General features: G+C 44.6%; 1 protein-coding gene across 4 annotated transcripts in view; it reads left to right on the top strand.

Moving 5' to 3' along the window:
* STRBP (spermatid perinuclear RNA binding protein) overlaps positions 1 to 27867 on the top strand; it is a 451011-nt gene that overhangs the window by 92971 nt on the left and 330173 nt on the right. For all 4 annotated transcript variants that reach the window (XM_069241550.1, XM_069241553.1, XM_069241551.1 and 1 more), the window contains 2 exons: positions 6384 to 6549; positions 22336 to 22480. In XM_069241550.1, coding sequence (XP_069097651.1) covers positions 6384 to 6549; positions 22336 to 22480 — 311 coding nt within the window. The remainder of the gene's footprint in view (positions 1 to 6383; positions 6550 to 22335; positions 22481 to 27867) is intronic.

The raw sequence follows: 27867 nt of genomic DNA, 5'->3' as shown, positions 1-27867 counted from the left end.
AGAAATATTGCCACACAATTAATTTGAAGAGAGCTAAACATGCAGACCATGGTTTTCCGAATGATTGCAAGAACCATTCTCCCAAACACATTTAAATGTGTTTGGGAGAATGGTTCTTGCAATCATTCGGAAAACCATCGCAGGATCCTTTACCTTGGTTCTTTTTTATGCCCTTCAAAGTATGACCATGCAATTTCATTGTACACTTCAGAAAATGTTTCTCCTTCCTTGGTATCCTTTTGTAATCCTTTGGAGTTTTTCTTTTTTTTTGCAGTGTTTTTAGTGTGTAAGTTGGGGGGGGGGGAGGGGCATTATTTTTTCTGGTAAGAACAGGTTCCTCGAACTACTCTCCACAATGATGGACAGATGGCAGGAGCAGCTAATTCTATTGAGAGACAACTGCCCTCTATCTGACCAAGACTGAGACACCGTCATCTTCTGGAGACGAAATCCTGAGCAGTTAGAAAGAGGCACATGGAGTTTATTCCCGTCTTATAATGAAAGAACTCCCTTAATTTCCCAAAAATGAACCTATAAGGTCTCCCTCAGTGTACCCATGAGGGACCCTGTGTCATCTGCTATCTCTGAGACCCCAATTTTACATGCGAGTTTGCTAAAGCTTTTGCTAGCCCCTTACTCATTCAGCAGATTGCTTTGATGCTGTGACTCCTATTGGGACCAGCCATAAGGGCATTATGAGATGTTTCAGAGTTGGTTAATGTGTCCGTGTAGAGTGTCAGCACCTATCAAAAACTGTTGCCGCTCAGGCACTGATGTGCATCCTCCTACAAGGCAGTTAGGTGAAGAGTTGAAAGCACATTTCCAAAAAGGGCATGAGGAAGCAGACTGGGTTGTTTTCCACAAGGTCTTTTTGATGACTTCCCAGTTTCTCAGAACCTTCCAAGGTTTGTCTGGAAAATATCTTCAGCTGATCTGTACTATTTGAAATACTCAGCCTCTCAGCTGTCTAAACAGTTTTGACATTAGGGCATCTGTAGTAATAAAAAACGTTGTGGTGGATTTGATTTAATTTATATGACCTTCTTGGTATGTGTACCCCTGAATTTGCTCTTTTTTATATTTATGTACAGCACCTTTGATCAGGTATGTGTGTGATTTTTTTTTTTCTCTTCAATATAACTATTCACCAAAACCAAGTTACGTGTGATATTGAATCTGAATGAAGGACTTTTTTTTTTTTCCTTGACTCGGGGGAGAGTCAGTTAAGCCTAACATGAATTAGGGAAAGTGAGTGACCATTGCATTTGGTTACTAGAATATAAATATGGATTGTTTTCACTAGGGCAGCACATTGGAATTGGGTTGGAAGTTGTGCTCGGAATTGTGATGCACAGTTCACAAGCTGGAATGGAGTATGAGTCGTTGAGTTTTGGGGCATGGGCGCACTGTGAGACTGAAGAATACACCTGTTGGGGTGCCAGCTGCTGGGGAGGGGATTGCACGTGTCAGGTGTGGTTTAAAGGGGTGGAACTAAGTTAGGAGTAACAAAGAACCAATAGTATGAGTCCAGAGCACAGGTTTTTGAGGGACAGACGGAGTACTGTTTTGAGGACCGGGCTGCTAGTTAACATAAGGATATAAAGCTTGATTCCTTGTTCAGTGTGCAGGAAGGTATAGTAGGAATTATGGGTGCAGCGATAGGACAACCAATAAAGGGTTGGGAGGTATAGCAAAACACAAATCAAAACTATGTAAGTCATGGCAGTGGTGAACAATAACAGCATGCAGTGAGATTCCGGCGCTCAAGTCCAAGGAAGGTACCAGAACGCAAGTTTGTAAGGAGTGGTTTGCTTGCTTTTGGTGTGGTATGAGAAATCTGAGTCAACTAGATACAAATTGTCCACACAGCAAGTCAAGGTGTGTGCTTCAGATGTGACCTTGCATATAAGTTTCAGAATTATAAATGTTGGATCATTGTATTTATTATTGCAGAATCTACATAAGAATCTTGTAATTTATTTCTGCGAGTGACTCTTTAACCCAGTCATTGTTTTCCAGGAAAGGTGAAAAAGCTACATTTTGTGATGGATTCTTCTATCTGCAGATTCCTTGCCCTTTTGAATATCCGAGGCATCATACGAGACCTGTAACCTTTTGGAATACATCTTCAGTGCTGGTAGAGGGGTCTTATTTTTGAAAAAAAAAAACTTCCCTGGTGTCCGGTGGGCTTTCTTCCCCCTTGGGGGCAGATGGACCTTCCAAAAATAGGCCCATCTGTCCCCAGGGGGGGGGCAAATATGGCCAACAGGAATATGCCCCCCTGGGGAGCGAACCTTACCCAAGGGGCTGCCCCCCTAAAGAAAACACACGCATACACACACACCAATCCCTGGCGCCTAAGTGGTTTCTGCCCCGCTTGGGGGTAGATCAGCCTAATAACAATGGGGGGGGGCAGAAATGGCCTAAAATAAGTATGCCCCCCCTTCCCCGGGGTGCAACCCTTGCCTAAGGATATTGCCTATGGATATCTCCTGCTTGAGATATCCAAGGTGTGCACATCTGAGACCCTTCTACAGGATATCAGGCAGAGAAGTATAGCCAGCTTAGCTGATAGTTCCTTTCTGGACAAAAATCGTTTGGGTTGCCAGGACAAACAAGTTAAGCATTTGGTTGACATCCTAATGTACTGAATAGCGAGGTTCCGGTGGAACGGAAATTGATTCCCCCGAAAGGGGGAACACAGAAGGCTCTTTTCCCCTAGTGGGGAGCCCTCCACCGGAATATGTCCAGCCAAAAGCGCTGGCCAGAAAGTATTGACCGAGCGATATGCTAGTCCATCTGTTGCCAGGCTAACCAAGAAGTTAAGGACATGCTCTACATCAGCATCCATGTGATCGAGACCCCATCTCAAACACCAACAGGTCCACTGAAAACAAAGCTGATCTGCTCTTAGTTGTGCTTTCTGCCCAGGATTTGAACAGGGAGTCCTCATATTGGTGCGAAAGGCCTGGGACCGGCCATCATCCCCTGTCATCTGCCCTGCCATTTCCCTCCAGAAACCATCTGATGAGGCCTTTGGCCCAGGTTGAGAAGAAGTGAAGGAAACTGGGGGAGTTGGATTGGAGAATCCCAAGAAAGTTCCAAAAGAATTGGAAACCAAACTTTAAACTTCCATATCTGGGTGACCATCACCCAATTGGCCTGCTGGTGCCTGACATGAATGGGTGCTCTTGTGATCATTGCAAAAGGGGGGAAAGGCATATCTGGTTTCCTGACTCCAATCCTGGAGAAAAGAGCCTCTGGCTGCCGCCAGGTGATCCAGTCTCCAACTGAAAAATTTGGGCAGCTGGTGGTTCCACCTGGACGCAAATAGGTCTACTGGGAACGGATCCCCAGATCCTGGAGATCTGAAAAAATCTCTGGCTGGAGTTTCCACAGGCTGGAATCTCGGAAATGTCTGGATTGGTAATCCGGAACTTGGCTCTCCTGACTAGGGAGGTATTCTGCCATGACCCAGATCTGCCGGTCCAGACAATGCTGCCAGAAGCTGGTCGCGAGATCAGAAAGTGTCTTGGATTGAGTGCCTCCCAGGTGATTGATATAGCGGACCGCTTAGATGTTGTCTATTTTCAGGAGTACATACGACTGGATGGAGTCCTTGGTCCAGCACAGGACCGCAAAGGAGCAGGGTAAAATTTCCAGACCGTTTATATAGAACTTCTGTCAAGTCAAATTGAAAATGTTGGTATACCAACCATTTGTTGAATTTGCACAAGTTGATGATTGGTCGTTGGCTTCGGTCAGCTTTATTGACTACGAACAGATTGCTGATGTAGACACAGGATACATTGCACCCTATGCCAGCAGTGCTGTGACCTCTGCGACCACAAGCTCAGTCACGTGAGACGAAAACCGAACTGAGCGGGGACGTATATCCTGTCTCAGGGAGCCATAAATTCTATCTGAAAACTCTGGATCGTTTGTAGGACCCGCAAATCCCTTCTGATTGATTCCCAGGCATGGCTAAAATTTGCCAGACTGCCCCCTACCTCTAGAAGGGAAGATGGGAGAACACTCACTGGAATTGGAGGAAACACTTGACCCTCTGCTACCTCCACCCCTGGAAACACTGGCCTCTCATTAGATAGAAGTTGGCGAAGCGGCTTTTTTCCTGGTTTTGGCCTCTAGCTCAAAGGGTACTGGAAGTGGGCTTGACTGACCGAGAGGCCCCTGCCTCGACCGGCCCTGTGGAAAACCCAGGAGGGAGGTGTCTTTTAATTGATGATTGTGCCTTTTACAAGGTTTCCTAACTCATTAATAAAAGGTTCCTTAAAGAGTCCCCCGAAGAGTTACCCTGAGCTACCCCTGGTCTCCAAGCTTAGGGTCCATCATAATTAGCAAAGAGCGGCGGCACTCGGTCGATAACGTGCAACTTGCGTTACCAAGGGAAATGATAGCGTGTTGTACCCAACCGGAAAGGACATCTGGGGAACCCCCAGACTTGGCATCCTTGGCTGTGCCCAATATCTTTAACGGGCCGAGGATGTCCAGGAGTTTGTCCGGGCACGTCTGCCAGGACCTATCAATACCCTTTTTTGGGTCCTTCATGAACTTTTGGAGGAAGGTGGTTATTTTAGGGCCCAATTCTGATGTGAGGGCTACCTTACCAGCCAGGGAAGGGCGAGGGCATTCTGTCCTGAGGCAGTTACAGGACCCCTTTTCCATCAGTTTCTGGATGCGACCCACCACATAATTTGCCGCCTTTTCAGACAAGGCCCATTCGGAAGACCATGGATGAAGGATGTCATCAGGGTCCAACATGTCGGGCCCCTCGGCCACAGTATCGGGAAGAGGGGGGTGGGAAAAAGGGAGCAAGGCCTCTAGAGACCAACATAATCATCGGGATAATTGTGTGAGTCATCACCATGTTGGTCAGGGGACATCAAAACGGGCTGCTTTGTAAACAACCCAGTCAGATCCCAGGTAGGAGGGCCGGCCTGGGCCAGGAAGACCTGTTTGAGTCGGGCAAAGGCAAAATGGTCAACCCCTCTGTCCCGGTGACACTTCGCTGGGGTTGCGTCATCTGCAGGTGGCTGGGAATCTCCTGAGGGTAATGTCATGGGGGCCAAGTTGGACCCCGCAAACTTAGTGGACTCATGCGCAGTCTTTTGGGGGAGTCGTTCTTCCAGTGGGCCCATGACATCAGACACAGCCTTATATATAGATGCATCTACAGCGTAGTGGAACACACCTTCCCACGTAGGAGTGCTAGTTGGTCACACTCTCCCTTGGTGCCCTCAGTCACCTCCATCTATCGGCCCAAGTCACAGGAAAGGCACCAAAGAAACACAATGTGCACTACTCTGGCACTAGTGCTACTGTGCCACAGTATTGTGTGAGGTCTGTTGTGGCCTGGGAGCGTGATATATATAAGGCAGAATTATAGAGTAGCGCCCAACGTTCTGAAAGGAAGGAGGTATTCCCAATATATTAAACGGACAAGGCTCTTGAACTTGGGGGGGTGGATAGGTCTCAGTCAAGCTATGGTGTGGGCAAAGCCTCACTGTCAAAGGGTCTGGATCCTGAACACTACACCCCTTATGATCTATTATATTGGGTCCTTACCTGGGAGTGTGTCCACATAAGACCAGAGTGGCATTTCAAAAAACGTACAGACCCCGCGTTGGGATGTAGCAGAAAGTGTCAAATACTGACCCCATGTTATGGCAGGGCGTCGGGGAAATGTTTGCCTGGGCCCTGTCGAGTGGTACAGACCTCACAGATATGCGGCCTCTCTTTACAGACAAGCAGGCTGCATGGCTATCGGCATGCAGCTTTGTTCCCAGTGTGAAGGTATGTTGAAGTTGCACGCTGCAGCTGAATGAATGTGCCTCCCAATCACCACCCAGCGGTGGGAAGCCCACACCGCAGTGGGAGCCGCACCACAATGAAACAGCCACAAAGGAGCAATATCATTCCAGCGGCCAGCAATGACAAAATAGCACAAAAGAGCAATAAAGAACTTGACAGTAGTAAGAAAAAAAAAAGGAAGTGTGAACTTCTCTTGGCTGCGAACAGCGAAGAAAGAGGCAGAGGGGACACAGATGATGGACCATATTGTGGACTGCTGAGAGCCGTTTGGCTATTTCATGGAATGGTTCTACCATTGGATGTTATTGTTTCTTTTACTTATTCCCAATGTTCCTTGGAAATAGTAGTTTATATTGGCGAAGTTGTGAAATGGCTGTTATTCAGTAAAGTGAAGAAAGGATAGCATGTTCCTAGCCTCGGGTTCTAACATAGAATTGTGATTATGGATAGATCTTTCAAAAGTTATTCTTTGCAGTTTGATATGTCATAACAATAATGATTTATGATTTTTGTTTTTTAATTAAGTGCAGTAATGAAATTCTGTATTTCAGAGATCAAAGCGGTCGTTTATTATGTGGTGTCATGAGAATTGGCCTGGTGGCAAAAGGTTTGCTGATTAAAGATGATATGGACTTGGAAATTGTCCTTATGTGCAAAGATAAGCCATCTAAGACATTATTAGCTACAGTCAAAGAGAACCTTCCAATTCAAATCCAGGTGAGTTAAATTCCGAGTGTAAAGTCCACTATATGGATGAGATTTTAGTTTTATTTCCTTGTGTATATCCAGCTGATATATCCACCCAGAGGAGCTACCACGAGATACTGTTCTAAATATTGTATACTATTGAGAGTTTTTTTTATTTTTTTTATTTTTGCGTTAACCTCTGAGACAGTTTTCAGTACCAAGGAATATCAAGGACTCCAACACAAAGCAGGGATACGCTACACCTTCCACATATGAGGTTGTTGAAAATGACGTTTGCAACGGTTCAAAATAAATATGCATTTAATGGCTGAATAAGACTGACTCTGGATGTTTAGGTCCTCACACTACTGACGCCTCTGACCTTTGGAGATGGAGGATGTTTTTCTCCTTGCAGAAGTGGAGAATAGCTAGGTGGGCTTGTTCTTCTTCCAGGGTTGAAATGACATTTGAATGGTGTCTGGTATTATATACCATTCCATGTATTATGTCTTGCCAAACTTGTTTAGTTCTCCCTATTTGAATCGTAATTATTTTATTATACTAGAGTCTAGAATATCTCTCCCCCTAAACAGTACTACTCTGGCCCTTTTAGCTTTACCTTATTGAACTGACACTGTTAATACAAATTATTATATATGACCTTCATTAAGTGACTAGATAGTTGATACGTAGATTTCTTTTGTGATTGGTTTGGAGAGAAAGGTGTGTTGTGGCTCAGGCTGGGGGAATTAAGTTTTCCTGTAGGATAAACAATACAGATTGATCAGAGTTTATCTTGAGGCAGACATTTCCCCAGTGGCTGATGTTTGTGCGTTGTACTCCCTTTGAATTGTAGTGCACATATATGTATGCAAGTGTCAGCAAGAAAAATAAACATGCACATAGCTAACTTTGTTAAAAGGATCAAAAAGAACTTGCGTAGCTGTTTCTTTTCTTGATACCAAATGTCAACATATAATTTGTTTTAAAGCAGTAACCTAAAATAAGACCCCAAGAGCACCCAGAGTATGTGTAGCACAGTAAGATGTTAAATGAAGTGCATGACATTTTCTTTTAATTTTACAAAACAGAAATATAAAAATAAGTGAATATTTAACTTTCTCCTTTGTTTTTTGGCACCACGTTCTGTACATGGGCTTTCGTTTATCAGGCTAGTGGGAGTTATCTTCATTTGCAATAATTACTCAATGTATTTGACAACAGTGATTTAGAAAGAGATAGTTCAGGACTGGATACAAAGTGTTTGGTGTAGATGGATCCGTCTGCCAACTCTAAGTGCACCATATGTTAGCATTAAAGAGTCAGGTTACTGAATTGCAGTGCTACAATACATATGATTATAGCAAAGAAGATGGCGATGGAAGTTTCATGCTGAGGGCACTTCATTGTGAACAACAGGTAGTCATTCCAAAGGGAACTGTAAGGGTCAAACGTTGGATTAGGCATTGGCACTAATCCTTCCTTAGCCTCAAATTTTATTACATCAGCAAGGGGTCTAAATATTAAAAGGGCCTGCAACCCTTAGGTATACATTTGTTGTGTCCCTCTTTCTGCTTTCCCCCAGTTGTTTGTATCCTCTTGTTTGGAACTGTGTGTGTGTCTGCATGTTGTCTGTATCAATCTTTGTGTTGGTGTGGTGGTGTATACCTCTTTTTTCCTGACATCTGTGCAACAGTGCCATTCCCAACTCTTGCTCAGGCCCATATTCTTTGTGTACCTCCTCCTACCATCTCTTACTTCACTTTCCTGCATCCTCCTTCGACTTTGCTAACCATATATCTAAATTGTCTTTCACCTTCCACTTCATTTATGGAAGAACATAGCACTCACTAAGCAAATTCCTCATTCCCTCTCTTCCACTTTCATGTATCACCTAACACTTTGAAATGGCCGTTGAGCTGCTAACAGTTTTACATAAGCAACCTACAAAGCACATCTGTTGGTCTTTGTGCATGGGTGATTGCATGTCAGGTCTTTTACATTTATTTACACCTTTAGATATGCATTGATGTCTGAGGTAACCAAGAGGCTGGACTCATTTGGAAAGATGATGGTTTTTTTCTTCCAGGCTGGTATTGCAGTCCGTGAACACCACATGCCTTCTGGGCCATTATTCCCACACTTCGTGGGACACTGTTGCGCAGGTTCCAGAGGAGGGCCCAGGCTGTGCTCTCTCAGGCTCTTGCCGATCAGTCAATCAATCAGGGATTTGTAAAGCGCATTACTCACCCGTGAGGGTCTCAAGCCGCTAAGGAGGGGAGGCGGGAGAAGGCCGGGGGTGGGAGGTGCTGCTACTGCTCGAACAGCCAGGTCTTGAGAAGTTTCCTGAAGGTAAGAAGGTCTTTGGTCTGGTGCAGGTGGGTGGGACTTAGCAAAGTTTCTAATCTGTTTCGGTCTTGACACAACCAACTTGCTAGCCAGAGCTGTTTCAACAACAGTGGCCCTGAAGTGCCACGCCTGGCTGAGGACATCTAGTTATTCGGGGACGTGTCCAAATAGACATGCCCTTTGCTGGCACCCATTTCTTCAGAAACACAGTAGTTTTGATGCTCGAGCGCTTCAAGGATTCTTGGGATATAGCTAGGTCTTTGGGCAGTGGCCCATCATCCCACTTCCCTCAACCTACCTTTCATTCCTTTTAACTCAGGTCTTGCCTGCCCGGGGTCCAGGAGAACTGGATGCTAGCATTGGGCTTGCGGGAGGCTTATTTATACATCCCCATCCTGCCTGCCCCCAGGTGCTGCTTGCGATTCGTGGTAGGCCAGGTGCTGCTTGTGATTCGTGGTAGGTCACGAGCACTTTCAGTTCACCGCGCTCCCCTTCGGTCTTACCAGTGCCCCTCGGGTGTTCACAAAAGTGATGGTAGAGGTTGCAGCTCATCTGTGCAGGTTAGGGATTTCAGTCTTACCCTACAAGGACGACTGGCAGTTGAAGGTGAACTCGCCCCAGGCTGTCGTCTCCCACCTTCAGACTACGGCGAACCTCCTGCATTCCCTGGGGTTCACTATAAACTTGCCGAAGTCACACCTGACTTCCTCTCAGGCTCTTTGGAGCTGTTCTGGACACAGTGCAGTTTCTCGCTTATACTCCCAAAAAGCGAGTCCAGGATATTTGGGATATGATTCTGATGTTTCAGCCTCTATCCTAGATTTCGGTGAAAATGACTGAGGTTGCTGGGCTTCATGGCATCCTGCTGGTCCAACATACCAGATGGCATATGCAGGCTCTGCAGTGGAACCTGAAGTTCCAGTGGGGGCAGCTTCAGGGGAATCTCTCAGACAAGGTCCATATCTCGGAGGGGACTGCACTAGATCTGCAATGGTGGCTATCGAATCCAGATTGGGTCAACAGCAGATCTCTCTCCCTTCCCCAATCAGATCTCACAGTAGTGACAGATGCCTCACTCCTGAGATGGGGTGGCCACATGGTAAAGGCGGAGATCAGAGGCCTCTGGTGTCAGGCGGAGTCTGGGCTCCACATCAATCTTTTGGAGCTCTGGGCGATCTGACTTTCATTGAAAGCATTCCTTCCCTCTCTCAAAGGGAAAGTGCTTCAGATTTCACAGACACCACCACCAGCATGTTGTACTGCAACAAGCAGGGCGGAGTGGGGTTGTTGGCCCTTTGTCTAGAGGCTCTTTGCCTCTGGACATGGCTGGAGCGCCAGGGCATTTCACTGGTGGTTCAACATCTGGCGGGCTCGGAATGCCAGAGCAGACGAACTCAGCCGTTAATGCATAGTTGATCACAAATGGCATCTCCAGCCAGAGGTGGCGCAAGGTCTCTTTCAGCAGTGGAAAGAGCCTTGGTTAGATCGGTTAGGTTTTTTTAGTTTAGTTTTTTTTAAAGGCTGCCAGACCAACCTTCTCTGTTCAAATCTCCCATTGTTGGGAGGTTTCTTAAAGGACTCCCCTGCATGTTTCCACCTACTCCATTCATAATCCCTCCAGTGGGATTTGAACTTGGTCCTCAGATATTTCATATGCCCTCCTTTCAAGCCGCTCCACAACTGTCCCCTGTGGCTCTTGACTTTTAAAACTGCCTTCTTCTTTGCCATGACCTCTGCTCGCAGGGTGAGTGAGTAAGCTACAGGCTCTCTCTTTGAAGCCACCATTTCTTGCTGTCCATCCTGACAAGGTGGTGTTTCATACCAGGGCTTCCTTCCTTCTCAAAGTGGTGACACTTTTTCACGTAGGCAAATCAATCACCTTGCCTACTTTTTATGCACTCTCACATATCTTTCATGAGGAGGCGAGACCCCACTGTCTGGATCCAAAAAGAGCGTTGGCGCTCTACCTCAAACGTACCAAAGATTTCTGGGTGGATGATAAACTCTTTGTGGGTTATGTGGGTGTGAAGAAAGGAAGGGCAGTGCAGAAGAGAACCATCTCACGATGGGTAGTCCTCTGCATCAAAATGTGCTTAACTTTGGCAAAAAAACAACCACCTGAGGGTTTGCGTGCCCATTCTACCAGAGCAACTGCTGCTACCACAGCGTTGGCATGCGGAGTTCCAGTTCTGGATATCTACCAGATGTGGGAATCCCTGTACATGTTTACTAAGCATTACTGCCTGGATAGTCCAATCCGCAAAGACGGCCACTTCAGCTGTTCGGTCTTGCAGGACTGTTTGGCGTGATCTTAGTTCGCAACCCACCACCGGGGATAGTATTGCACGGGTATCTATTCTAAGGTAAGTAATCTGCAACTAGCAGTCTCTATCAGATGAACAAGTTACTTACCTTCGGTAACTATATGTTCGATGGCATCTGTCGCTGTAGATACGCATGTTCTGCAATAGCTCGCCATCTGGTGTTGGGCCGGAGTGTTACAAGTTGTTTTTCTTCGAAGAAGTCTTTCGAGTCACGGGACCGAGTGACTCCTCCTTTTGTCTCCATTGCGCATGGGCGTCGACTCCATCTTCGATTGTTTTTTTTCCGCCATCGGGTTCGGACGTGTTCCTGTCGCTCCGAGTTTCGGAACGGAAAATTAGCTAATTTCGGAAGATTTTCGTCGGTATTGTTGCGTTCGGGATCGGCGTACTTAGATTCCACACCGCATCGAAGATCGAAGAGCTCCGGTGCCCTTCGGGGTAGTTTTTCGATCCTCCGTCGGGGCCTGGTCAGCCCGACCGCGTGCTGAAGAACGCCGATGGAACGGACCCCGTTCCGTTTCTGCCCCAAATGCCACAATAAATACCCCTACACAGACCTACACTTGGTCTGCAACCTGTGCCTGTCACCTGAGCACAGCGAAGACACCTGCGAGGCCTGTCGTGCGTTCCGGTCCCGAAAAACACTCCGAGACCGTTGAGCCAGAAGACTTCAGATGGCGTCCGCACCGACAGCCCAACGGGAGTTCGAGGAACAGGAAGAGGAAGGTACCTTCTCGATCCAAGACTCAGACTCCGAAGGATTCGACGATACACAAACCGTGAGTAAGACGTCGAAAACCACACAGAGAAACATTTACAAGGCCCAGGGGACGCCACTGCCATCCGGCCATGGCTCCACCCATAAATTCGGTGACCGACCGTCGGCACCGAAAAAGGCCCAAACAGTGCCGAGATCGTCCGACTCCGGTCGAGACACCGGCACGCAGCCTTCTCGGGACAGAGAAAGTGCTGGAGATAAGCCTCGACACCGAGATGCCGGTGTGGACACGGCTCGACGCCGAGACAGCGGCACCGAAACAGATCGACGCCGAGAGGTTTCGGCCCCGAAAAAGAAAAAAGTCACCTCGGAGCCGAAAAAACACGCAGACAGGGTTTCGATGCCGAAACAAACTGCAAGCGACCCAGCTTCAGGCTCTTATACAGAAGAGCACTCGCTAACCTCCCAAATGCAGAAGCATAGGTTTGAGGAAGAGCTACAAGCAACTGATGTGGACCATACGCAAAAGCGTATCTTCATACAGCAGGGGACAGGAAAAATAAGCACCCTTCCCCCCATTAGGAGAAAGAGAAGGTTGGAGTTCCAGACTGAACAGACACCACAACCAAAAGTGGTGAAAAGAGTTACCCCACCACCCTCTCCTCCGCCCGTGATTAACGTCTCACCAGCACACACTCCATCACACTCCCCAGCTCACACCACCATGAGCCAGGGTGACCAAGATCAGGACGCATGGGACCTATACGACGCCCCAGTGTCAGATAACAGTCCGGAGGCATACCCTACGAAGCCATCTCCACCAGAAGACAGCACCGCGTATTCTCAAGTGGTGGCTAGAGCAGCACAATTTCACAACGTAAGCCTCCACTCAGAACAGGTCGAGGATGATTTTTTATTCAACACACTCTCCTCCACCCACAGCTCATACCAAAGCCTGCCTATGCTCCCTGGTATGCTCCGGCACGCAAAAGACATCTTTAAGGAGCCGGTCAAAAGTAGGGCAATCACACCAAGGGTGGAAAAAAAGTATAAGGCGCCTCCTACAGACCCGGTTTTCATCACTACACAGCTGCCACCAGACTCTGTCGTTGTAGTAGCAGCTAGGAAAAGGGCCAACTCTCACACATCTGGAGATGCACCACCCCCAGATAAAGAAAGCCGCAAGTTCGATGCAGCTGGTAAAAGAGTCGCAGCACAAGCTGCAAACCAGTGGCGCATCGCGAACTCCCAGGCACTACTTGCGCGCTATGACAGAGCCCACTGGGACGAGATGCAACATCTCATTGAACATCTGCCCAAGGACTTACAAAATAGGGCAAAACAAGTGGTTGAGGAGGGACAGACCATTTCCAACAACCAGATCCGCTCCTCCATGGACGCTGCAGATACAGCTGCACGGACAATTAATACATCTGTAACTATCAGAAGGCATGCATGGCTCCGAACGTCTGGATTTAAACCAGAGATTCAACAAGCAGTTCTCAATATGCCTTTTAATGAAAAAGAACTGTTCGGTCCAGAAGTGGACACAGCGATTGAGAAACTCAAAAAAGATACGGACACTGCCAAAGCCATGGGTGCATTCTACTCCCCGCAGAGCAGAGGGAATTACAGCACATTCCGTAAAACGCCCTTTCGAGGGGGGTTTCGGGGTCAAAGCACACAAGCCAGCACCTCACAAGCCACACCGTCCAGTTACCAGGGACAGTATAGAGGAGGTTTTCGGGGACAATATAGAGGAGGGCAATTCCCTAGAAATAGAGGAAGATTTCAAAGCCCCAAAACCCCTACTACTAAACAGTGACTCACATGTCACTCACCCCCTCCACACAACACCAGTGGGGGGAAGAATAGGTCATTATTACAAAGCATGGGAGGAAATCACTACAGACACTTGGGTTCTAGCAATTATCCAACATGGTTATTGCATAGAATTTCTACAATTCCCTCCAAACATACCACCAAAAGCACAAAATTTAACAACACACCATTCCAATCTCATGGAGATAGAAGTGCAGGCACTATTGCAAAAGAATGCAATCGAATTAGTGCCAAACACACAAATAAACACAGGAGTTTACTCACTGTACTTTCTGATACCAAAGAAGGACAAAACGCTGAGACCAATCCTAGACCTCAGAGTAGTGAACACTTTCATCAAATCAGACCACTTCCACATGGTCACACTACAAGAAGTATTGCCATTGCTAAAACTACACGACTACATGGCAACTTTAGACCTCAAGGATGCTTATTTCCATATTCCAATACACCCATCGCACAGGAAATACCTAAGGTTTGTATTCAAAGGAATACATTACCAATTCAAGGTACTGCCTTTCGGATTAACAACCGCACCAAGAGTCTTTACCAAATGTCTAGCGGTAGTCGCTGCACACATAAGAAGGCAGCAAATACATGTGTTCCCATATTTGGACGACTGGCTAATCAAGGCCCATTCGTTCATACAGTGCTCAAATCACACAAATCAGATCATACAAACCCTCTTCAAACTCGGGTTCACCGTCAACTTTACAAAATCCAACATTCTGCCGCGCAAGGTACAATACCTAGGAGCCATAATAGACACATCAAAGGGAGTAGCCACTCCAAGTCCACAAAGAATTCTAAATTTCAACACCATCATACAACGCATGTATCCAACACAAAAGATACAGGCAAAGATGGTATTACAACTCCTAGGCATGATGTCTTCATGCATAGCCATTGTCCCAAACGCAAGACTGCACATGAGGCCCTTACAACAATGCCTAGCATCACAGTGGTCTCAAGCACAGGGTCACCTTCTAGATCTGGTGTTAATAGACCGCCAAACTTACCTCTCGCTTCTGTGGTGGAACAACATAAATTTAAACAAGGGGCGGCCTTTCCAAGACCCAGTGCCACAATACGTAATAACAACAGATGCTTCCATGACAGGGTGGGGAGCACACCTCGATCAACACAGCATACAAGGACAATGGAACGTACATCAAACAAAACTGCATATCAATCACCTAGAACTTCTAGCAGTTTTTCAAGCACTAAAAGCTTTCCAACCAATAATAGTTCACAAATACATTCTCGTCAAAACAGACAACATGACAACAATGTATTATCTAAACAAGCAGGGGGGGACGCACTCCACACAGTTAAGCCTGCTAGCACAAAAGATTTGGCATTGGGCAATTCACAACCAAATTCGCCTAATAGCACAGTTTATACCAGGGATCCAAAATCAACTCGCAGACAATCTCTCTCGAGATCACCAACAGGTCCACGAATGGGAAATTCACCCCCAAATTCTGAACACTTATTTCAAACTCTGGGGAACACCTCAGATAGACTTGTTTGCGACAAGGGAGAACGCAAAATGCCAAAACTTCGCATCCAGATACCCACACGAACAATCCCAAGGCAATGCCCTATGGATGAACTGGTCAGGGATATTTGCTTACGCTTTTCCTCCTCTCCCTCTCCTTCCTTACCTGGTAAACAAACTCAGTCAAAGCAAACTCAAACTCATATTGATAGCACCAACTTGGGCAAGGCAACCCTGGTACACAACGCTGCTAGACCTATCAGTGGTACCCTGCATCAAATTGCCCAACAGGCCAGATCTGTTGACACAGCACAACCAAAAGATCAGACACCCAGATCCAGCATCGCTGAATCTAGCAATCTGGCTCCTGAAATCCTAGAATTCGGGCACTTACAACTTACCCAAGAATGTATGGAAGTCATAAAACAAGCCAGAAGGCCATCCACCAGGCACTGCTATGCAAGTAAATGGAAGCGGTTTGTTTGCTACTGCCATATTAATCAAATACAACCATTACACACAACTCCAGAACATGTAGTGGGTTACTTGCTTCACTTACAAAAATCTAACCTAGCTTTCTCTTCCATTAAAATACACCTTGCAGCAATATCTGCATACCTGCAGACTACCTATTCAACTTCCCTATATAAGATACCAGTCATTAAAGCATTCATGGAGGGCCTTAGGAGAATTATACCACCAAGAACACCACCTGTTCCTTCATGGAACCTAAATGTTGTCCTAACTAGACTTATGGGTCCACCTTTTGAACCCATGCACTCCTGCGACATACAGTTCCTAACCTGGAAGGTGGCATTTCTCATCGCCATTACTTCCCTAAGAAGAGTAAGCGAGATTCAGGCGTTTACAATACAGGAACCTTTTATACAACTACACAAAAATAAAGTCGTCCTAAGGACCAATCCTAAATTTTTGCCAAAGGTTATTTCACCGTTCCATCTAAATCAAACAGTGGAACTTCCAGTGTTCTTTCCACAGCCAGATACCGTAGCTGAAAGGGCACTACATACATTAGATGTCAAAAGAGCATTGATGTATTACATTGACAGAACAAAAAACATCAGAAAGACTAAACAACTCTTTATTGCATTTCAAAAACCTCATGCAGGAAACCCAATTTCAAAACAAGGTATAGCCAGATGGATAGTTAAATGCATCCAAATCTGCTACCTTAAAGCTAAACGACAGCTGCCCATTACACCAAGGGCACACTCAACCAGAAAGAAAGGTGCTACCATGGCCTTTCTAGGAAACATCCCAATGCAAGAAATATGTAAGGCAGCCACATGGTCTACGCCTCACACATTCACCAAGCACTACTGTGTAGACGTGTTATCCGCACAACAAGCCACAGTAGGTCAAGCCGTATTAAGAACATTATTTCAGACTACTTCCACTCCTACAGGCTGATCCACCGCTTTTTGGGGAAATAACTGCTTACTAGTCTATGCAGAACATGCGTATCTACAGCGACAGATGCCATCGAACTGAAAATGTCACTTACCCAGTGTACATCTGTTCGTGGCATCAGTCGCAGTAGATTCGCATGTGCTCACCCGCCTCCCCGGGAGCCTGTAGCAGTTTGGAAGTTACCTTCAATTATTTATATATGTATCATCTCAACCTTAAATAGGTGCATACTTAGTCACTCCATTGCATGGGCACTATTACTACAATTCAACTCCTACCTCACCCTCTGCGGGGAAAAACAATCGAAGATGGAGTCGACGCCCATGCGCAATGGAGACAAAAGGAGGAGTCACTCGGTCCCGTGACTCGAAAGACTTCTTCGAAGAAAAACAACTTGTAACACTCCAGCCCAACACCAGATGGCGAGCTATTGCAGAACATGCGAATCTACTGCGACTGATGCCACGAACAGATGTACACTGGGTAAGTGACATTTTCAATCTGGTAGAGACATATTCTAGTTGCAGATTCCTTACTGACCCGCACATTCTCCCGCTCTGCAAACTGATTTCTAGGGACAGGAGCTTCTCTTTAAGGGCACTCGTTTTGGCGCACCAATCAGTGTTCTTCATGGCTCTGCGCTACTGGTGTGGAAAGTTGTGAAAAGAAACTGTCAGCGCACTGGGGTGGCTCTTATTTACGACTGCAACATCATCATGGCGACCACAATGCCCACAGAGTCGACTGATGCGATCTGACGGCGCCCAGGGGTACTGCTCGAAGAAAAATCTCTGGATCCAGTCTGATGCCTGGGGGAAATTCTAAGGTAAGGAATCTGCAATTAGAAAATGTGTCTACCAGATATATTGTTACCGAAAGGTAAGTAACTTGTTCATTAAGGGGCTACCCTTCACTGTTCTGGATGCGATGAAGTAAGAAATTAGAAGGCTACGTGACTAAGGGGTGTTGATGCCTCGGAATGATTGAAACGTGTCTAAAAAGGCCTTGGGAGAAATAAGATTGTGTCGATTTGAGAGGACTGAATAAGGGGGTGGTGGATTAATTCCCCTTGCCCACAGTAATGGAATTGTTGTCTGTGCTGGTGGGAACAAAGGTTTCACCACACTGGATTTAGCTTCTTCATATCATGAGATTACACTACTTAAGAATTCTCAGGAGTTGCCTTCCTTGAGTTAAACAGTGGGAGCTTTTTAGTTTGTTGAGGAGCCTTTTGACTTGGTTTTCACAGTTCTTGTCTTCCAGGGTGCAATATTTGGATGGCATACAAATCTACCAGGATGAAGTGGTAGTTTTTGCAAATAGATGGGAGCAGGATAGTGAGAGTCAATATGCCTCTTAACTAATTTGAGTGGTATGGGCTAACATAGAGGCTGACAGTTGCTGTCTTGGTAAAGAAGACATTATATATTTGGAGCAAACTGTATGTTCAACAGTAGTCCAATTAAACAAACAATTTGGCTGAAGGTATTTGCAGGCTGATGTCCCAAAGGTGGCTAATGTCATTTTTGGGAATCATGGAAAAAGGTTAGGAGAAAATACCCATTATAAGTATGTTATTAAAGAAGAAAGTCAAGTATAATTGGAATGACAAATATTGTAATGATTTTAAGTTAGCCAGAAGTTGTTTATATGTCTCTTGATGTGCAGCCTCTTGTGTCATCACGGATGCTAGTGTGAAGGGCTAAGGGGTGATGTAGGCTCAGGTAGATGCTGCAGACAGTTGTGTTTGCATCCACAAATCTGTCAGGTACGTAGTTAAGAAAAGGCTTTGACAGTCAGTTGGGCCATTTGCAAGGTTTGGAATGTTTTGCAAGGTGGAAGAATCATAGTGAAGTCAGAGCATAAGTTGCTGAATGTGATCTTAGAAAAAAAGGAATTGCATGTGTGTTTTTTGGTAGTTACAGCAGACCGTGTCTGGGTGGTGTTGGTAATAGTTATTACTGTTACCCAATAGTTTATTCTCAAACCTCCCTAAACATTCCACACTCAATATTTCAAGATAGTGTGACAACAGCTGGAACAGTTGGACACTACACACCTTTCCTTCATGCAGGGCCTTTCGTGGATCAGAATTTTCTTGCAGCTTCCTTTGCAACACAGTTTCTCACTCCTCCACGCAGCTTGACCCAATATTTCCAGCAATCCGACCAGTCCCACGCAATCCCATGTTGGAGCTTTGCGCACTGTGGATCACCACTACAGTAGTGGAACATTGCATGAGTGCCTCTTCTAATCTGTTACTATTTAGGCAGTTCCTTTAAAAAATATAATAGAAAGCAAAATACGCGTGGCGTTGTTTCCTAGAAAGAAACACTCATGGGTAAGAGCAGACGTGGTAGCTTGTTGTGCTTGTTCAATGCAGTATGAAGATTTTGATTACTGTTTACCTGTTTTGAAAATAACCATTGCTGCTGGTCGCCCCAGTTCCTTCCCTTTAGAATAGACATTTTCACATCCTGGAAATAATAAAATACAGTGGCTTCAAGAAGCTAATAAAGCAACTACAACTTATACTTACTAGAATTTGTACTCTTTCCCTTCCCCCATATCTTACAGCTTTTAGGGCCCATTATCTCTGCTGCATGATCTTGGCATTGAACCACAGCAACATTTTTTTTCAGCAAAATATCTTGGGCTGATTTTGTGTAGTAAATCCTACACAGCAGGACGCCCACCGATTTTCACCTAAGTGCCCTTCTCACTGTATTATTTTGGAAATACTTTAACCTGTGTAATTTGTAGCAGTTGCTCCGGTCCTTGTACACTGTTAGAAATCGGGTCTTTGGTTGAGTCAGGTTACCCCCTGTTCAAGTAAGGACCCTCATTCTAGTCAGGGTAAAAGAGAATCACCCTCAGCTAACCCCTGCTTACCCCCTTGGTAGCTTGGCAGAGCAGTAGGCTTAACTTCAGAGTGCTAGGTGTAAAGTATTTGTACCAATACACACAGTAACTTAATGAAAACAATACGAAATGACACAACACCAGTTTAGAAAACTAGGAAATGTTTATCTAAACAAAACAAGACCAAAATGGCAAAAATCCGACATACACAAGTCAAGTTATTAATTTTTAAAGATTAAACTCACAAATAGTGCTTAGAAACACTAAATGCTTCTATGAGGTGTTTACACGGCGTTGTGACTGAGTCGTTTCCGACAAGCCGACACCAGCGGCACCGGACACAGTCGCGTAGACCCCTAAGTAGAGTACCTTTGAAGAGTGAAAACAAGTCGATGCGCGAAGTCTGGGATTGTGGCGTCTGTGCGAAACGTTGAATCCGTGCACTTTGAGCGGCGTCGGTCACGACGTGGTGCGGCGACTTCCACAGAGTCGTGGACTTCGGCGGGGCTGCAGCGATGTCGGGCCTGCGAAGGTCTTCGCTTTCCAGCGAAGATCAGAGCCTGGTGCAGGCGGCGTCACCAGATTCAGCAGTGACGTCGGTCCGAAGTCGTCCGAAGTCCATTTCCTTGAATTTCCACCAGCTTTCCTTTCAAGGACCCAGGGACTGGATAGGGCACCACTTGTCAGAGCAGGAGTCTCTCCAAAGACTCCAGGTGCTGGCAGAGAGAAGTCTTTGCTGTCCCTGAGACTTCAAACAACAGGAGGCAAGCTCTAAATCAAGCCCTTGGAGATTTCTTCACAAGATGGAAGGCACACAAAGTCCAGTCTTTGCCCTCTTACTCTGGCAGAAGCAGCAACTGCAGGATAGCTCCACAAAGCACAGTCACAGGCAGGGCAGCACTTCTCCTCAGCTCTTCAGCTCTTCTCCAGGCAGAGGTTCCTCTTGTTTCCAGAAGTGTTCTAAAGTCTGTGGTTTTGGGTGCCCTTATACCCAATTTCTCCTTTGAAGTAGGCCTACTTCAAAGTAAAGTCTCTTTTGAATCTGAAATCCTGCTTTGCCCAGGCCGTGCCCCCGACACTCACCAGGGGGGTCGGAGACTCCTCCCCTCTCTCCTAGCACAGATGACTCATCAGGAAATGTAGACTACACCCCAGCTCCCCTTGTGTCACTGTCTAGTGTGAGGTGCAACCAGCCCAACTGTCAAACTGACCCAGACAGGGAATCCACAACCAGGCACAGAAATGGTATAAGCAAGAAAATGCTCACTTTCTAAAAGTGGCATTTTCAAACACAGAATCTCAAAATCAACTTTACTAAAAGATGTTTTTTTAAATTGTGAGCTCAGAGACCCCAAGCTCCACATGTCCATCCGCTCCCAAAGGGAATCTACACTTTAATCAGATTTAAAGGTAGCCCCCATGTTAACCTAAGAGAGGGACAGGCCTTGCAACAGTGAAAAACGAATTTAGCAATATTTCACTGTCATGACATATAAAACACATTACTATATGTCCTACCTTAACCATACACTGCACCCTGCCCTTGGAGCTCCCTAGGGCCTACCTTAGGGGTGTCTGACATGTAAGAAAAAGGAAGGTTTAGGCCAGGCAAGTAGGTACACTTGCCAAGTTGAATTTACAGTTAAAACTGTACACACAGACACTGCAATGGCAGGTCTGAGACATGATTGCAGAGCTACTTATGTGGGTAGCACAACCAGTGCTGCAGGCCCACTAGTAACATTTGATTTACAGGCCCTGGCATCTCCAGTGCACTTTATTAGGGACTTACTAGTAAATCAAATATGCCAATCATGGATAAACAAATCAACAATACAATTTACACAGAGAGCATATGCACTTTAGCACTGGTTAGCAGTGGTAAAGTGCTCAGAGTTAAAAAACCAACAGCAACAGGTCTGAAAAAATAGGAGGCAGGAGGCAAAAAGATTGGGGATGACCCCGCATAAGTAAAAAAGTCCAACAGACACCTTCATTTGTGCCCTGTTTATTGCTTTTACAAAACCCTGTTTAACAGAAAGGACATACATTAAGTCTACTTGCATTTAGACGGCTTAAATCCTCAAGTCGTGCTTGCTGTGCTAGTGTTCCGCCAAGATGTTTTACAAAATGAGCTGCCAAGTCAATCGGATTTAACTTTGAATTTATTGATCGTTTTGCCTCTATTGTTTATCTAGAGAGCGCCCCCCCCCTTTATGTTCCCTAGGAGCTAGTACAAACTAGAAAGAGCATCCCTAGTTGCGCTCTTATCTGTGCTTTAACATCTCATGAGCACCTTTTCTACAGGTTCCATCGGCCATGGACATATTACGCTGTTCAAAGTGGCACTGCAAAAATAACTGTCTTCCCGTCCCTTTTTCCTTTGTCCTAATGTGAACCTATGCGGTTTTCAGAGCAGTGACCGCATGACTTTTGCGCAGAGGCCGATAATTTGAGAAGTGTTTGGCTTTTCTCCGCCAGTCTCCTGCGCATACTGCATCATGTCAGTACTTCCTGATTAGAAAGACGGCATTTAAGTCTATGTTGAATGCTGCTTGAACTGAGGTGTCCCTGATACCCTGTGAAATGTGTTGTGATTCATTTAGCCTAGGAAGCCTCTGCTGCATATGAATCACTAGCCATTTTCTGTGTACAGAAGTGTCAAAATTAGTTTCAGCTTTTTCCTTTTTCTCTTCTAACACGTTCTTATCTTGGGTTCAGGTGTACCTGGTTGAAGTAAGTTGACTTTCGGATCACTTGTTTATTTGATATTTTTTTCTGATTTTTAGAAACTCACAGATGAGACCTATCAAGTGGAGCAGTGCACGGAGGAGGCAGCTCTTATAATTAAAAATTCCAAAGAACCCAAGCTTACACTGAAGGTGATTCTTACTTCCCCATTAATAAGGGATGAAAAAGACACTAAACCTGAAGGTATACGACATTTTATGTTTGTGTGTTATTGCCGATTTGTTTAAGGTGGTAGGTCTTTATCAAGCTAAGTGATGCATTTCTGTTTATTTTGTCTAAGCACTTAACCAAACAGTTATATACGGTCGGACTAATCATGTAATCACTTCCTTTGCTTAGCAGTTAAGTATAACTTAAAGTAATTGTTTAAAGGGACGTTTTTCTGCAAAGTTGTACTACGAAATGGCAATATCTTTTTTTCAGAATGGTCACCCTGTTTGGGGCCCAATGAACCAGTTATGGGATAGAATAGAAGGTGGGTAGCTTCAGTGCTCTGCAAACATTCAGGTTGCACATTTTCTGTCCGTACCCGATATGTTGACAAAAATGTGTGTATGCTACTTAGTACCAAATAGCTGGGAAATAAGCATTTGAGCCATTGTTGCGGTATTGTCATTCTTCCGTGATGGGTCAATGCTAAAACTAAGGAGATGAACGTTTTATTTAAAAATTATTCAAATTATTCAAAACTAATCCTCCTGTTTGTTTCCCTAGTTATTTTGGTGGTGTTTTTTGGTATAGCATAGCAATGGAACATTTATATTAAGAAACATGACCTTAAATGATTAAGTCATATTACCTGTCATAATACCAACAATTTTTTTTGCTTCAGTTTTCTGAGCCTGTTTCTTCGTGAAACATTCCACACAGCATTGGACTATATCAGACCTTTGACCAACTGGCTACAATCTGTCATGACAACTGAGGCAGCTGGGCCCATCTGGGCAAGAGGGTCTCCCTGTTGCTGTTTTCCCATTTCTAGACTTGCTCCAAGACCCTTTTCCTGTTGCTTGTATGAACTCTGCTGTGAGAAATGTTGGTCAGTTCCATTGTTTGTCAAATACTGGAATACTTTATGTAGCAGAAACTATATGAATCAAATATATATGAATAATAGATTAAATAGGTAACATTTCAGCCCTTTCACCTCCTATGCAGTGTTATACATCAACATTGCTAAAATAGATGTTTGTAAGTACACAAAAAAGTCACGTACGCAGAGAATTATTATAGTAACTAGGTATTTCCGCCCAGAAAACCACATACACCTAAACATTTGTAATCTTACAAATGGTTTAACATTCAGATTCTGTTTCTGTATTAAACAGTCACTGATCCAGATGCATCTTGCACGTGTAATTTCTTTGTTTCATCAAGTACTGCCGATTAGCTCTTTTGATGGTGGTGAATCTGGTCATGCAGTAACATTACCCTCATTGATCTGTTGTGTTTAGATAATTCTACACCAATTGGACAGGGGTCAATGTGCCACAGAGTACCTGATCTACCCAAGTCATATAGTTCCACTAGTTAAAATGTTTGACAATAGTTTAATTTATATCTTTTTAGGAATGGCACATGTAGTTACAACAGAGCAGTCTATTGCTACAGCCCATTATGTAGCAGCTTTATTATAGATGTTTTGAAAATTTGGTGTGAACCATTATTAATCCCCTGTAAAAATATGACTGAACTGTAATTAACGTTTCAGTACAAAACATTTCGTTACCAAAAAGTGTATTTTTATCCTGGATTATTTATTGTTGCTTTGTTTTCCCGGAGTGTCTCGAAGTACTTCAGATACCACATATCCCTGAACATTTTCTCCTTGGAGACTCCAGAGAATAGGGAATATTGTCACATTTTATAAACCATTTTTCTCTTTATATGACTATTTTTATTTTCTGTTGTGACACTGCTTTCATATGAACAAGACTGCTTGTTATTCATAAGCAGTAAATAAATTGCTTTAAATCGGAAAATATGGCACAGTAGAATTAAGGTTCTATATTTACACTGGGTACTGTTTCCCTGCAGGGCTGTCCCAGATGATGGTGCTCAAAACTAGGAAGACTCTACGTGTGTCTGTTTTCCCAGACAATCAAGTCCAAGGACGTAAATCAAAAAGTGATAGGTTGGAGTTAAGAGAATCAAAGAAGTGACCTTAAAATTATGTTGCCTGGGATAAGGAAGAGGTGGGTGGGTGCAGTGAAACGTGAGCTAACCTTGGGGGTGACACCCATTTCAGAGTTTGCGCTTCAGAACATAAAGGGAATAAACAAATACATTTATATTTCTTGCCCCATATATACTTTAAAGTTACAGGATTGGGATTAGGGACCCCATGTCCATGCAGGGGCAAGTAAAAACAAGAAACAGACTTACCCCAGCTGCTCTGTAGACGTATGGCACTAAGAATGATCTAGTCAGTGCTTTATTTGAGCCGGTGGTTTCCGGTGATCTGCACCTAATTGTCAACCCTGGCACCATGGCAGTCTGCCTCATGTTGTCACTGTTTGTCTAATGTACAGATGAAAACAAGAACAGTTACTTATTAATGGACTAGCCATTAAAAATACTAATACCTGCTGCCCAAGCCATTATGGCTTTGGGGGCATGGAATATTCCGGATTGTCACGCATGTGGGAGTGTGATGGTTAGTAGTTGTGTTGGTACTATAATTTTCCGTGATGGCAAGGGCAATAGGTGATGCAGGCTGCAGTGGTCTCCTGACAAAGGGCCTGGCACTTATTTTTTTTAAATCAAATTAAGCACCAGCTTTAGTGCTTTATGTCCATGCTTAAGGAGGCCACCCATCTTGAAGTTCTTGCGCTGCGGTAGAAGGATATTGCTTTTGTTGTCATTGTAATCTTTCCTTTGGTCTCCATCTACTTGTCCAAGTGATTCCACAACAGACACTGCTGCCCCACCTGCAGACGAATGAGTATATTTTCCCAAAAGTCACCCAGAGTCATGCTTAGGAACAAGCTAGATCCCAGAGTGCCCCTTTCTAGTGCTCCTTTGCACAATTCCTGCATTAATTTTTCCCCTTGTGACATTCATTAGACTTTGCTTCTGCAACAAAAGGACACAACTTCCTCGGTTGAACGGTTTTCTTCTGACTGCTGGAGCTTTTTTTAAAAATAAATAAATAAATAAAATCACCTTTTCCCAAGCTCTCATCTGCAGTCACTAAAATTATGTCTCCAATTTTCTTTCAGTTTTCTTATTTGGAATCCTAATTTCTCTGCTGAGGATGGGGCTAAGAGTAACCAACACCACCTTCATAACCTCTAGTTGGAGAAGAGAATTAAGTGTCAAACCTTTGGTGTGTGCCATATCCCCACCAAAGGCCACTCAAAGAATGTTAGCTGTGGTTTAATTTGCGATCCAGTCTATTTGATCCTCCAGTAGCACAGTGGAACTTGGTGTGGAAGATTGGAATTCGGAGGCAATTGACTGATCTCTTTCCTTGTGTTTTATTGTGCTACTCATCCTCTCCATCTTTCTGTCAGATGCACGGTCATCACTTTTCTTTGAGCTCATAAGGGGCCTTTCTGTTGGCTCTATCTTTGTCTACAGGGCATATGCTTCTGCACCATCGTGCCTAATGTACAGTGAACCTACCTGTTGGAGGCTGCCAAAAGCATCCCTCTTTTAATGAGGATAAAAAAGGAATTGTTGTCCTTCTTCTCTCGTTCAACTGCAGAGGAAATTTGCCATTGATTGTGGGAGCATGGTATCTGGCGTGCCTTCCGGTAATGACCTTTTGTGCAGAATGTCCCTCCTTCTGTGGGCACTCCATCAATTAGTGCTGCTGCAGATGACAGTCTCCTTTCTAAGCCTCATGGCTCTTCCAGTCTGGGCGCAAGCAGTGAGGAGGTGAATCCACCTGCACCAAACCGATTAGCCACCTGCTTCATCCCCTTTGGTTCCCCTATGCTGCTTTGCCACCCTGTGTTGGGGGTGGTTGGGAGTCATCATAACGGTCAGGGTTAGGGGAGAGGTGTTAAGAAATTCCCGGAAATCTGCCAAGCCTATCCTGACTCTTATCCCAGGAAATAAACTCTTCAGTGACATTTGTTCAGCAGCTATTTTTGTTCCTCTCTAATCGTTCTTCCTCTTTGCTTATACCAGGGACACCCTGCCCCCACCAGTGGAAGTCCTGACTCCTGTACCTTTTTAGGTCGAGCGCGCAAGTGCTCTGATGTGTTCTAATCCATCTGTGGGCTTTTAACCACGCACACCCATCACTATCACTGTCACTCATTCATTGGCTTGCCTTGCAAAAAATCCTTTGTTATCATTGGTATATTTCAGGTTTGTCCCTCCTTGGGGCAGTTTAGTTACCGCTTTGGCCATCGACCCTTTTACATGAATAATTGCACATTTGACTGCAAGCGAACTTTTTTGTGTCTCTCCTTCGCGTTCATGCTCATGGTGGCCACGGCGCTTTGAATCAGCTCATTTATGTCAACAGTTTAACTTTTCATTTTCAATTTATGTAGCAAGAAAAGGCAAGTTAGGAGTTTACAAAGCTAATAACTCTAACTCGAGCAAACTCAAGACCCATTGCATTGCTGCTTCCATCTTTTTTCCAACTTCTTAGGAAGCACATTAGGCTTGGATCTTGACTCCTCATTGATTTGGAGGAAGAAAAGTCAGGGAATACACTATAGCCAAGAATCTGCTGCCATTATTTTATATTTACACTGAGACTATTTTTGCCACCTTTCTACACCCATCATGTAAAAGAAAATTGCACTTTATCATGCTTTTAGTAGCCTCTGAGCCCAGGCAGTTTTAAATGTAAGAGTGCCAACAAGTGGAAAAGACATTAGTAGTGGTATGAAGCCAAAAACTTTTGTTTATGACACATTCACCACAGTTGTATATCATTTTTCTGACCATGGGTATGCTCTCTGTAATAATATAAAAACAGTCCACGCATATCTTTGTGGTTCAGATCTAAGTTTTAAATACAAAGTGGTAATACTTTTTCCAGGCATATTGTGTGATGGGGAAAAGCTTTGTGAATCCCGGCGATAGAATTAATCTGTAACTGCACACAGTTATATATAGAAAATGCAAATTTAAAACACTGACATAAACTAGTGGAATAATTAGTTGTAGGCATATCTCTGCTGTCTTTTATGGAACTGAGGTGTTAGTGTAGCTTCCTTAACAGAAGGTGCACTGTTTCACTCAGTGTTTTTTGCTTTCCAATGATTCAGTAGGTTAAAAATATCAAAAACACGAATGCTCATTTCCTAGCATCTGGTTTAGTATCTGATTTGGTTCTGTTTAAGACTGGGGCAGGGTAGGGAGTATGTAGCAAGTAGCAAGGTAGCAGATAGACAAGTACAAGCTCTTGTGCCTTTGTCAATTTAATAATAATTTTCTATTTTGTGTGTCTCAGAGATATTCCATAATTCTTTATTTCGTGTTGATATAGCCAACAACTGGGTTTGTTGCAACTGATGAAGCAGATTATAAGATTGTCAACATTTGTGACCGTATTTGAGCCAAAAAGATTAATGGCACAATGTGGAGTTTTGCAGATAGCTTAC

This window comes from Pleurodeles waltl, chromosome 6 (assembly GCF_031143425.1).
Source record: "Pleurodeles waltl isolate 20211129_DDA chromosome 6, aPleWal1.hap1.20221129, whole genome shotgun sequence".
Taxonomy (NCBI): domain Eukaryota; kingdom Metazoa; phylum Chordata; class Amphibia; order Caudata; family Salamandridae; genus Pleurodeles; species Pleurodeles waltl.
Note: the sequence above shows the minus strand (reverse complement) of the source record. Positions and strands in the feature narration are given on the sequence as shown.